Source organism: Bombina bombina, chromosome 9 (genome assembly GCF_027579735.1).
Source record: "Bombina bombina isolate aBomBom1 chromosome 9, aBomBom1.pri, whole genome shotgun sequence".
In the NCBI taxonomy this organism is placed as follows: Eukaryota; Metazoa; Chordata; class Amphibia; order Anura; family Bombinatoridae; genus Bombina; species Bombina bombina.
This window is the reverse complement of record NC_069507.1, coordinates 108,963,084-108,977,041: the sequence shown is the minus strand read 5'-3', so window position 1 is coordinate 108,977,041 and position 13,958 is coordinate 108,963,084. Positions and strand designations below refer to the sequence as shown.

General features: G+C 36.0%; 1 protein-coding gene across 1 annotated transcript in view; it reads left to right on the top strand.

Annotated features, from left to right (window-relative positions):
* SLC35G1 (solute carrier family 35 member G1) overlaps nt 1-10,866 on the top strand; it is a 66,459-nt gene extending 55,593 nt beyond the window's left edge. The window contains exons 2-3 of the mRNA XM_053691690.1: nt 3,204-3,381; nt 9,918-10,866. Of these exons, the coding sequence (XP_053547665.1) occupies nt 3,204-3,381; nt 9,918-10,677 (938 nt within the window). The 3' untranslated portion in view covers nt 10,678-10,866. The remainder of the gene's footprint in view (nt 1-3,203; nt 3,382-9,917) is intronic.
* The last annotated feature ends 3,092 nt before the right edge of the window (nt 10,867-13,958 follow it).

Below are 13,958 nucleotides of genomic sequence, written 5' to 3'. Positions count from 1 at the left end.
GCAGACAGCACATGCTGTTGGCATTCAGTGATGTCTTGCAGACATGATACACTGCAGCGTATCATGTCCACCAGGCATTAATAAATCGGCCCCTTTGTGTGTTGAATTTTATTAATGAGATAAAGTGCAAAATCCGTGGTCAGGAAGATTGTGATTAACAAAGCCATTGCTGCCCATACATCATATCTGCTTATATACAATCAGAACCTTTCTCAATACGGAAATAGTTTTATTGCTTGGAATATGATCACTCAAAACTTTAAAAAAAACACGGATAAACACCGCCGATAAACAGAATCATAAGAATTGGATTTAAACCCATAGGGGCTGAATTATCAAGGGACGAATGGCCCTGAATATCCTTATTAAGATGGAGTTAAGATGCAGCTGTCTTAAGACCGCTGCTCCTTAACTAGTCAGCCGCCTCTGAGGCGGTGGACAAGCAATCAACCGGATACGATCGAGTTGATTGACACCCCCTGCTAGCGGCCGATTGGCCGCCAATCTGCAGGGGGCGGCATTGCACAAGCAGTTCACCAGAACTGCTTGTGAACTGTTAAATGCATGACTGTTGATAAATCGGCCCCATGGTCAAAAATATAATCAAGTTTTAACAATTTATGTTATAAGGCATGTGATAAATTATACTGAAATGTAGAAAAGCTCAAATTTTCTCTGTAGTTGATCACATACCAAACGTTTATTTGACTATTTAATTATCTTTCTTTGTCTATTTTTTTGTAATTAACGTTTGCATGGTATGCAAAATGTGAATTCAGCATCGTCACTGCAATCTTAGCTTAGCTGACATCGCAATAAACCTATTTACCCTATTAACCCCTAAACCGCAAAACCCCCACATCGCAATAAACCTATTTACCCTATTAACCCCTAAACCGCAAAATCCCCACATTGCAATAAACCTATTTACCCTATTAACCCCTAAACCGCAAAACCCCTACATTGCAATAAACCTATTTAAGTTATTAATCCCTACATCGCAATAAACCTATTTACCCTATTAACCCCTAAACCGCGAAACCCTTACATCACAATAAACCTATTTAACATATTAACCCTTTAAAACGCAAAACCCACAACGTAAATAACTATTTAAATAACTAAGTACAGTACACTAACCTTACACCCCCTAACCTAACACCCCATTAAATAAACCCAAATTACCTAAACTAATACATTCTAAAGTTACAAACAAAACAAAAAATGTTTACAAAAAATAAAAAAAGCTATCATTACAGAAAATAAAAAAATCAAATTACCAAATTTAACAAAATTAAACCTAATCCCTGTTAAAATAAAAAAGACCCCCCAAAATAAAAAAAAAACCTACTCTAATAATAAACTACCAGTAGCTCTTAAAAGGGCTTTTTGCAGGGCATTGCCCCAAGATAATCAGCTCTTTTACAAAAATATACAAAGTCCCACCTAACATTAAACCCCTCCACCCCCCAAAATAAAAGAACCTAACACTAAAAAACCAAAACTACCCATTGTCCTGTAAAGGACATTTGTTTGAGCATTGCCCTTAAAAGGGCATTTAGCTCTTTTTCTGCCCATCCCTAATCTAAATAAAACAAATCCCCCCAAAAAAACCTTAAAAAATCCTAAGTCTAACCCCCAAGCTGGTCCTCACGGTTCCTGAAGTCCGGCGGAGAAGGTCCTGTACGCAGCCTCAGAGGTGGAGTATGAGTTAACTCCTGTTTCCAGCGAGCATAAAGGCTCATGCGGAAACATTTGGAATTGGCCCAATTCGGCCATAACAAATTGCCCCCTAAAACTATACAATTTATTTATTTAATCTTTAAAAAAGATATAATCAAAAAAATACATCTCATAACATTCTCAGGCTAATCTTTGCTTTGAATATATCATTTATTTGGTGTTTTATGCATCTTTAAAGAAATACAGGGGCTTTACACTACAATATTTAATATAGTTAAACAATTATTATTACTGTCCATTTAAACCAGGAAACATGAGCACTGAGTAAGCACAAAAACAAAACAAAAATTTAAAAAATGAGCTATGCAATTCTAAACTTTTTTTTTGTAATAGTCAAGGCTAATGAATAAGCTAAAAGTTTCCTGATGAATTCTGATTAATTGCTCTCTACAGACTGTAAAAAACAAACAAAAAAAAACATCAGTTTTCTGATAGATTAACATTGAATAAGAAAAACAAAGACTGTGTTCAATCATGCTAACAAATTGAAAACTGTGTAAATTCACTGGAAATGCTATTTCAAATAATCACTTAAAGGGACACTGTACCCAAATTTTTTCTTTTGTGATTCAGATAAAGCATGCAATTTTAAGCAACTTTCTAATTTACTCCTATTATCAAATTTTCTTCATTCTCTTGGTATGTTTATTTGAAAAGCAAGAATTTAAGTTAAGATGCCGGCCTATTTTTGGTGAACAACCTGGGTTGTCCTTGCTGGTTGGACAGCACCAATAAACAATTGCTGTCCATGGTTCTGAACCACAAATTTGCTGGCTCCTTAGCTTAGATGCCTTCTTTTTCAAATAAAGATATCAAGAGAACGAAGAAAAATTGATAACAGATGTAAATTAGAAAGTTGCTTAAAATTGCATGCTCTATCTGAATCATGAAAGAAAAAATTTGGGTTCAGTGTCCCTTTAAAAATGTTACATTTTAAATTTGGTGCAGCTGAACTTGGCATATTTGTTAAAGGGACATGAAACCCAGCATTTTTCTTTCATGATTCAGACAGAACCTACAGTTTTAAACAACCTTCCAATTTACTTCTGTTATCAATTTTGCTTCATTCTTTTGTTATCCTTTGTTGAAGGAGCAGCAATGTACTACTGGAGGCTAGCTGATCATATCTTGTGAGCCAGTGACAACATGCGCAGCCACCAATCAGCATCTAGCGCAGAGTAGTACATTGCTGCTCATTGAGCCTACCTAGGTATGCTTTTCAACAAAGGATAACAAGAAAATGAAGCAAATTAGATCATAGAAATAAATTAGAACGTTGTTTAAAAATGTACGCTCTATCTGATCATGAAAGAAATTGAGTTTCATGCCCCTTTATCTGAAAAATTATTTAATTATTTTTTCTTTTGCACCAGTATAGCCCTTTTATAAAAATAAAATAGTTATACATTGTATTTCTTTGCATGAACAGCTAGTAATTCTACTTGTATTGTTTATTTCAGGGAAGAAAAAGTGCACGTGTCCAGGACTAGGCATCTTCTACACCATTTTGTCAGCACTTTTCTTTTCATCTAGTTCTCTAATAGTGAAGAAAATCGAAAATATTCACTCTGTGGAAATTAGTGCAATTCGGTGTGTGTTTCAGATGCTGTTTGTTTTGCCCGGCTTAATTTATTTCAAGTAAGTGACAAGCGGATTTATTAAACAATTTAATACATGCAATGTTATGTTCCTTAATTTTTACATGGCTCCAACAAGAGAGCCTGAGCAAACTATGGCACAAATCATTTTTCTCATACTACTTAAAGGGACAGTCAACACCAGAATAATCCCTTAATTACCCATTCCCCAGTTTTGCATAACCAACACAGTTATAATAATACACGTTTTACCTCTGTAATTACCTTGTATCTAAGCCTCTGCAGACTGCCCCCTTATTTCAGTTATTGCATTTTAGCCAATCAGTGCTCATTCCTCATGAAACACATGAACTAAAGCCCTCTAGTGGTGAAGAACTGTCAAAATGCATTTAGATTAGAGGCGGCCTTCAAGTTCTAAGAAATTAGCATATGAACCTCCTAGGTTTATCTTTCAACTAAGAATACCAAGAGAACAAAGCAAAATTGATGATTAAAGTAAATTGGAAAGTTGTTTAAAATTACATGCCCTATTTGATTCATGAAAGTTTTTTTTTTAACTTGACTGTCCCTTTAAAGTGACACTAAAATAAAAAATAAACTTTCATGATTCTAATAGAGCAGCAGTTTTAAGAAACTTTCCAATTTACTTCCATTATCAAATTGTGAACATTTTTTTATGTACCAGTTCCTACTGAGCATGTGCAAAAGTTCACAGTGTATATGAATATGAGTCTGTGATTGGCTGATGGCTGTCACATGATATAGGGGGCCGTAAGAAAAAGAGTAAGTGCTATTGCATTGTTTTTTATTATGCACCTTTTGATTATGCAATTCTACTGTATTTAAAGGGACATAATGCTCATGTGCTTATTGCTTAATCACTTGAAACTGAAGCAGCATAACTGTAAAAAGCTGACAGGAAAATATCAACTGAGCATCTCTATGTAAAAAAAGGAAGATATTTTACCTCACAGTTTCCTCAGCTCAGCAGAGTAAGTTCTGTGTAAAAAAATATACTTCAGCTATTGCTCAGCTGCAGGTAAAAAAAAAAAAAAAATTAAGAAATGAACAGCAGCCAATCAACATCAGCAGTGCTGAGTTCATGAACTCTTTTACTGTGATCTCGTGAGATTTGACTTAACTCTTATGAGATTTCATAGTAAACTTCCTTAAATTGAATAGGGAAATAAGATGAGTGTGCACGAAGCTCACTCCCTTAGCTGTCCCGGGACAGACATACTGATTTGCTGCTTAGAAGTCCTTTACAATGGACTTTTGAGGTAAAATATCTTTCTTTTTTACATAGAGATGTTCAGGTGATATTTTCTAGTCAGCTTTTTACAGCTATGCTGAATCTCTTTCAAGTTTTTCAACATTTGGGTATCATGGCCCTTTACTGGTTTGTTAATCTCCCACATCTGTAGTAGGCAACACTGTTCCGATGTATTTTCTATCATGAGAGTGAGTTTAAAGAATCATTGCTTGCAAAAAGTTCCATCTTAAAGAGGGCATTTCAAAAATGTATTTATATTAGGCATGTACAATCAGATACAGATTAATGTAAAATAACTATTTTTGTTATTCATTGCATTCATATGAAAATGATAAACAAGTTGTTCCCATAATGAAAAAAACAAATTAACAAATGCAGGCGCCAAAAAAAGGCTTAAAATGTACACGGTTATTAGACAATAGGGATGTAGACTTTACTTTGTTCCTGACCATTCCTGAACCATTAAAAACTATTTTGGTGCTGCTGCTGGCGGGTAGCAGTAGCAATAGGTACTGCTTTAACTTTGTTTAAATGTAAGCTGCTGTCCATATTCTCCTCTGCTGCCCTGAAGACATTCCAGATAGGAAATTGTGGGTAAATGATTTTTCATTAACAAAGAATTCTGAACACCACCATGGGCCCCATTTATCAAGTTGCAAAAGCAGCTTTGGGGTCCCAGCGTTTCAGGTTTGTGCGAATGAGCCTGAAACACTAGTTAAGTAGCAGCAGTCTTAAGACCACTGCTATTTAGCCTCTCCGCCGCCTAAAATGTGTCGGAGTGAAATCATTCCGATCTGATCAGGATGATTGACAGCTGCACGCGAGCAGGGGGTGGTCATTGCACAAGCAGCAAGGCCGGAGGACAGGTTTGAGGTAGTGAACCTTGTCCATCCGGCCTTTAATAAATGCACCTTTTAATTTTGCAGTTCTACTGTATGTTATTTTCCTTTAAGGAGAGACATTTACTTTGCAATATAATTCTCAGTAAAATAAGCTTATAACTTATCTCCATGCCGGTGAGTTTTTGAGAATCGGGCCCCTAGAGAGAGGTTGAAGTGGACCGGCTTACGCCCTGAGTGCTTTAGCTGTTTATATGAACTTGAATCTGTTAAGTCATGCTGGCCTCTGTATACACAATACAACCAATACCCGACATATGGAAAGCTATTTTAGTCCCACTCAAATGAACAATCTGCCTGAGGAGTGTGCTTTGCTTTGCTAAGTGGTTGGTTGTATTTACACAGTATAGATTTCAGAAAAAAATGCTGACTTCTGGTGCAGGATAAGAGCATGGAAAATTAATGTTAATCATCTGCAAAACTAAAACATTAACTACAACATTTAACCCCTTAGTGACCAGAGCACTTTTCCATTTTCTGTCCGTTTGGGACCAAGGCTATTTTTACATTTTTGCGGTGTTTGTGTTTAGCTGTAATTTTCTTCTTACTCATTTACTGTACCCACACATATTATATACCGTTTTTCTCGCCATTAAATGGACTTTCTAAAGATACCATTATTTTCATCATATCTTATCATTTACTATAAAAAAAAATATAAAATATGAGGAAAAAATTGAAAAAAACACACTTTTTCTAACTATGACCCCCAAAATCTGTTACACATCTACAACTACCAAAAAACACCCATGCTAAATAGTTTCTAAATTTTGTCCTGAGTTTAGAAATACCCAATGTTTACATGTTCTTTGCTTTTTTTGTAAGTTATAGGGCCATAAATACAATTAGCACTTTGCTATTTCCAAACCATTATTTTTCAAAATTAGCGCTAGTTACATTAGAACACTAATATCTTTCAGGAATCTCTGAATATCCATTGACATGTATATATTTTTTTTTAGTAGACATCCCAAAGTATTCATCTAGGCCCATTTTGGTATATTTCATGCCACCATTTCACCGCCAAATGCGATTAAATACAAAAAATCGTTCACTTTTTTACTAATTTTTTCACAAACTTTTGGTTTCTCACTGAAATTATTTACAAACAGCTTGTGTAATTATGGCTTAAATGGTTGTAAATTCTTCTCTGGGATCCCCTTTGTTCAGAAATAGCAGACATATATGGCTTTGGCGTTGCTTTTTAGTAATTAGAAGGCTGCTAAATGCCACTGCGCACTACACGTGTATTATGCCCAGCAGTGAAGGGGTTAATTATGGAGCATGTAGGGAGCCTTTAGGGATAATTTTAGCTTTAGTGTAGTGTAGTAGACAACCCCTAGTATTGATCTAGGCCAATTTTGGTATATTTCATGCCACCATTTCACCGCCAAATGCGATCAAATTAAAAAAACCGTTAAATTTTTCACAATTTTAGGTTTCTCACTGAAATCATTTACAAACAGCTTGTGCAATTATGGCACAAATGGTTGTAAATGCTTCTCTGGGATCCCCTTTGTTCAGAAATAGCAGACATATATGGCTTTGGCGTTGCTTTTTGGTAATTAGAAGGCCGCCAAATGCCGCTGCATTTCACACGTGTATTATGGCTAGCAGTGAAGGGGTTAATTATGTAGCTTGTAGGGAGCTTGCAGGGTTAATTTTAGCTTTAGTGTAGAGCTTAGCCTCCCACCTGAAACATGAGACCACCTGATCCCTCCCAAACAGCTCTCTTCCCTCCCCCACCCCACAATTGTCCCCGCCATCTTAAGTACTGGCAGAAACTCTGCCAGTACTAAAATAAAAGCTATATTTGGGCCTTTTTTGTGTTTTTTAAGCATATTTACATATGCTGCTGTGTAGGATCCCCCCTTAGCTCCCAGCCTCACTGATCCCCCACCAAACAGCTCTCTAACCCTCCTCCTCTGCCTTAATGGGCGCCATCTTGGGTACTGGCAGCTGTCTGCCAGTACCCAGTGTAGTAAAAAAAAATGTGCCTTTTTATTTTTTTAAATGATCTTTTCTGTAGTGTAGCTTCCCCCCCCCCAAGATCAACCCCCCCACCCCTTCCAGGTCCCTTAGCTGTTTATTTACAGCTTTAATAACTTTTTTTGATTACTTTACCCAGTTTATTTTTCTGTAGTGCAGCGGTTCCCTCCCGCTCCCGCCCCGTGCACGCGCCCCCCCCCCCGCCCCCCGTGCACGCGCGCGCTCCCGTGCGCGCTCCCGCCCCTCCCGCCCCCGATCCCGCCCCCCTCCACTCCATTCGGCACATCGATGGCCGACCACCCGCCTCCCAGACTTGCTCCCACCCACCAACGATACCGGCCACCGATGTCCGGTGCAGAGAGGGCCACAGAGTGGCTCTCTCTGCATCGGATGGCCAAGGGGGGTTATTGCAGGATGCCTCGATATCGAGGCATCACTGCAATAACCGGAAAGCAGCTGGAAGCGTGCAGGATCGCTTCCAGCTGCTTTCCAGACCAAGGACGTACGCCACACGTCCTCGGTCATTAACTGACTTTTTTTTGAGGACGTGTGGCGTACGTCCTTGGTCATTAAGGGGTTAAAGGGACAGTGAACTCAATTTTTTTTCTTTTGTGATTCAGATAGAGCATGCAATTTTAAGCAACTTTCTAATTTACTCTTATTATCAACATTTCTTCATTCTCTTGGTATCTTTATTTGAAAAGCAATAATGTAAGTTTAGATGCCGGACCATTTTGGTGATCAACCTGGGTTGTTCTTGCTGATTGGTGGATACATTCACCCACCAATAAACAAGTGCTGTCCAGCGACCTTAACCAAAAATTGTCTGGCTCCTTAGCTTAGATGACTTCTTTTTCAAATAAAGGTATCAAGAGAAGGAAGCCCATTTTTGGTTCAGGACCCTGGGTAGCGCTTACTGAAGAAAAATCAAGAATAGAAGTAAATTAGAAAGTTGCTGCCTTTAAAATAGACTGGCCATCTTGCATTTGTTTAAGCACCCCACTTATAATAGTGTCCTAGAAATTGTATGTAAGTCTCATTCTATTTTAAAGATTGAGTCAGGAATGATTCAGCCAACAGTGGCAGGTTTTACTGTGAGGACTGTAAGATATTATTGTAAGCAGATATGTTTATGTACCCTGCAGAAAATGTAATTATTTTATGATGGCACTTTTTCTAATTATCATTAACTAGCATTAATTTGTTCTTTGAAGAGACATTATAGTCACAAAATGACAGGCTCTCATTTGTCAGAGCCAAGGCCAGATTTATAGCCCAGGTGCCTGTAGGGGCACAAATCTTGTTCACTAAGTTGTCCGCCGGCAGTGAAATAATAGCACGTCCCCGGGCCCCATACTTTCATCAGGGGTAAGGGTATATAAGAAGGTGTAATGTAAATCCTGTGATTAGTTTATGAAGAATGCGGATATATTAAATTGTTCAAACACACTACCAAGTAGAAACACTGATGTGCTTATAATTACAGACTTCTATTTGTGGGGGCTACAAAAAAATAAGATTATATTCTTTTAACAGATAATAGCATCAATAATATGGTACAGAGCCTATTAGAACATAAATTATTTTTATATATTAAATATATATAGATACATTATCAACTAGAAACACAGATATGCTTATAGTTACACACGTCCATTTGTGAGGACTACAGAAAATCATATCACATTCTTTAACTGTTAATAGCATCAATAATATGATGCAGACCATATTATAACTTAAATTATTGTTATATATTTATTATAAATAATAATGAGCTTAAAGTTACCTACATGAAGCCACCCTATTGCGGGTATATGCTTGTTCCATTCCACCTAAGTCACTTGGGATGACAGAGTAGGCACATGACTGCTGCTAACAAATGATGAAATAAGCAGGAAGCAGCTAGCTCTAAAATCAGAGGTCCTTTATCTGAACGGAAACTAGCTGTTACTATTTTTTCCAGCACTCACTACGGTGGTTTCAGGTAGTTAATTTAAGCTTACCGTTATTTATAAAATACAAAGACAGGCGCCCCTCTATAAAGGCACATGCCTACTTTGCCTAATTATCAATCCGGCCCTGGTCAAAGCATGTAATTTTAGCACTAGCAACCCTGCAAGTCTTTGTGTTTAACCACAGATAAGAAAGCCACAGAGAACTGCTAGTCCCAAGCAGAAACGGTCGTTGAGCCAATCAATGCCATGGTAACATTTACAAAAATAGATTCTAAAAATTATGGAATAGAGAGCTCCTCCCACAAGGAACCATCTGGTGTAGATCACATTGTGTAACTGTGGTGTACAGGGCAGGTAGGCTTTTGAGCTTGCATTCTAAGTATAGTAAAATTTATGCTGTTCAAATTAGTAATATGACAATTCACTAATTTATCTTTTTTTTTTGTTTTATTCTCCACAGTACAGGTTTTTTAGGACCAAAAGATCAGCGTATTTTCCTCTTTCTGCGGGGTTCTCTAGGCTCTGCTGCTATGATTCTGACATACTACGCTGTCCAGTCAATGCCTCTTGCTGATGCCACTGTGATAACGTTCAGCAGCCCAGCATTCACATGTGTATTTGCTTGCATATTTCTCAAGGAAAAGTGCACCGTGTGGGATATTGTTTTTATGCTGTTTACCCTTACTGGAGTCATTCTTATAGCAAGACCACCATTTTTGTTCGGTTCGCGCCTTGATGGAATTGAAGATGATTACTCAAACCACTTAAAGGGAACAATAGCTGCTGTAGCAAGTGCAATAGGAGCTTCTTTGACTATAGTCCTGTTGAGAAAGATGGGAAAATCTGTTCATTACTTCCTGTCTATCTGGTATTACGCTATCATTGGTCTTATTGAGTGTGTAATTGCCCTAGCTGTAATAGGTGAATGGAGTTTGCCATCCTGCGGGACAGACAGATGGCTTCTTATATGCATTGGCCTTTTGGGGTTGGGTGGACAGACTTTTCTTGTTAAAGCATTACAGATTGAGAAGGCTGGGCCTGTATCCGTCATGAGAACAATGGATGTTGTATTTGCATTTATATTTCAAGCTTTGTTTCTAAACCACACCCCTTCACTGTTGACAGTGGGAGGGGCTTTGTGCATTGTGGCCAGTACTGCTGGAACCGCCCTTCTCAAATGGTATGTGAGTTCCAAAAAGGCAAAACAAAATGAATTATAATTTAAGATAAAGTAAGAAAATACATTAGAAATAACCTTCCCAACATATCTAGTAAAGGAATTAGCTGATATTGTGCGCTTTAGGCACGACTTTGTAGTAAATATAAAAAAATATATTCTTTGAATCCTACAAACTGCAGTCAAGTGAAAAACAAACGTCTTAACATTTCTAACGTTTTTAAGTTTCAAACAGGTCAAAAACCTGTTTTTATGCTAAAAGTGAAAGCAATAATAGTTCAAATACAGCTAGGCATTATGGGTAAATGTATGCAAATCAGAACAGTGTTTTACTGTTACTCTAGGGCAGGGGTCATTATCCTTGGCTCTCCAGAGGTTTTGGAACTACATTTCCCATGATGCTCACACACTTTAAGCTGGCTGAGCATCTTGGGAAATGTAGTTTCAAAACCTCTGGAGAGCCAAGGTTGATGACCCCTGCTCTAGGGTATTATTCTTAAGGCAAAAGTATTTTAGGTAATTCCACAAAAATATATTTTTTACTTGATTTTTTTTTAGAGCAACTCAAATTTTGACATTGATTGCTATTAATTATAAGAATTATAACTAATTTAATTTAAATAAACGTTTATAAGGATATATGCAAATGCACCAAAATAACAACAACAAAAAAACTTAAAGGATCATGAAACTCAAAATGAAATCTCCATTATTCAACTAGAGGGTTTACACGTTTAAACAGGGTGCTTTGCTATGGCAATATGTGGTCTGCAGAGATGGCAGCACTTAATTTAACAAGGCAGATTATTTTAATATAGTGACACACAGGGCTACTAGTCCGGAGTAAGAAAGAAAGAAACTGCATTGAGAGGACTATTAACTTTTGCCCTCTAGACTAGTACTTTTTTCCTGTGAATGGTAAACTATAGTCATATTTTTCAAGCTATATATATATATATATATATATATATACACACATATATATATATAGCAAAAACAACAGGGATCTGAAATCCCTATAGGAGGCGCTAAAACCAGTGAAAGTGTATCTAAATATATGAGCACATCCTAACTGGTAAAAACATAAAAATAGCAAGTTACTCCTAGTTAGCAATAAACATGCTCTTGTTGATTATATCACCAAAATAACTAGGATCTCCTAATATGCAGTACGCCACAAAAAGCTAAATGGTATATACATGCACAGGTAGAACTGGTGATGGTATAAAGTTATAAAGTTAACAAGTGTTAAAATAAGGTCAAAGTGACTGTAGGGCCCTCAATTAAATGATAAATAGTTGTTCATACAAAACTAGTCCATTGATGTATCAATGTGTTCAGTCAGTCCCAAGGAAAGTCCTTATAATGTGGTATAAGTCTTTGGTGATAAAGAGACTTGTATGGTGTCCGTTCAGAACAGGCAGCACTCTATATATATATATAGGGCTTGAATAAATAAATATATATATATATATAGGGATTGAATGAATATATATATATATATATATATATATATATATATATATATATATACATAGGGATTGAATATATATATATATATATATATATATATATATATATATATATATATATATATATAGGGCTTGAATAAATATATATATATATATATATATATAGGGCTTGAATTATATATATATATATATATATATATATAGGGATTGAAAAAAATATATATATATATAGGTGGAAAAAATATCACTATAGTGTATTAGTCAGTGGTTAAAAGCTTCTAGCCCAGAGGGGAGGGGGGGGGGGAGTCTACTCAATGTTGAAGATAGGAAAAAGTCAAATTTTCTACTCATTTGCTGCAATTTCCGGGACTAGTGGATTTTTGGCTCATAACATTTTATTTTAGGCTTTGTCGTATAAAACTAAAAAAGTTTTTTAAAGCATTTGGAGAGTTAAAATACAAATCTCACAAAGTTGCAGATTTCCTAAAGGGACATTAAACCTGTATTGTTTTTGTGTAAAATTTGAACTCGTTGCACACTCCCTGCATATGGAAAACAGTAATTACTAGATGTTATTTCAAATCAGTGATTCATTGTTTTCTTTGTAGGTGTATGTGGTGGAGAATGAAGGGCGTTACTAGGCCTTGTCTCATGCACATATGTATCTGTACGCCACGCCGGAACTTTATACACCACTGGTTTTTGCACAATAGTAAAGATTTGCACTATAACCCTTATAAAAAGTAAGCACTTTACAGAAATACTTAATTACGGTAATCTCAAAAAGAAAAAGACAACAATCTTCATTTAATTATTTTATAATATTATATTCTTGTAGCTAATAAGCCTTATTTTCTACTCAGATTTGTGATGTAAAACAAAGATAAAAAAATTAGAATAGTTGTTCTTTTTAATATGTAAAGAAGCGTTTTGTAGTTCATAGTTTTAAACTATTTTGAGGATGTTTTTCTTGTATTTATAGAATTTCTTGTGGTATTTGTAGTATATTTTTTACTTTCGTTTAACTTATTCAAAATGATAGAAGCCCTTAGATTTGTGCAGCACTGCATATATTTTTATATGTGGTCTTAAAGGGACATTAAACACTTTGAGATGGTAATATAAAATGATAAATTGTATATAATAAAACAACTCTGCAATATACTTTCATTATTTATTTTGTCCTCTTTGCCTTTAATTCCATTAGAAAATTGTGAGCTTTTCAGTTCCTGTTAGAAATGGAAGTGCAGAACACTGTTAAATCCAGCACAACCATTGGCTGCACACTCTAGTGACCTATTTATTACCGTCTCTAATTGGCCACAGCAGAGAAGGTAACACAAGTTACAACATGGCAGCTCCCAGTGTTTTATAGACACTAAAACTTTACACTTAATTTGTCACTTTTTAAACAACTAATGAAACTTTAAAAAATACATCTACATGTTAGTCATGGACTAATCTTTTCTTTGAATGCATCATTCTATCTAGCATATATTTAGTGTTTAATGTCCCTTTAAAGGCTTTTAATATGAGGGTATAAACTATCTATTTTCTGAATAATTATTCTAAGTGTTGTTAGCATAATTTAAACAGTCAATTTAAATAGACTTCGTAGATGCACAAAAGCTGCCTATTGTGCCTTCCATATTTGCAATTGCTGATATGTCTCATTTATACCGATCTTTTCTCTTCTTATAGCATTTAAAGGGACAGGAAACCCCAAAATGTTCTTTCATGATTCAGATAGAACATACAATTTCAAACAACTTTCCAGTTTACTTCTATTATCCCATTTGTTTCATTCTCTTGTTATCCATTGCTGAAGGAGTAGTATTGCACCACTGTCAGC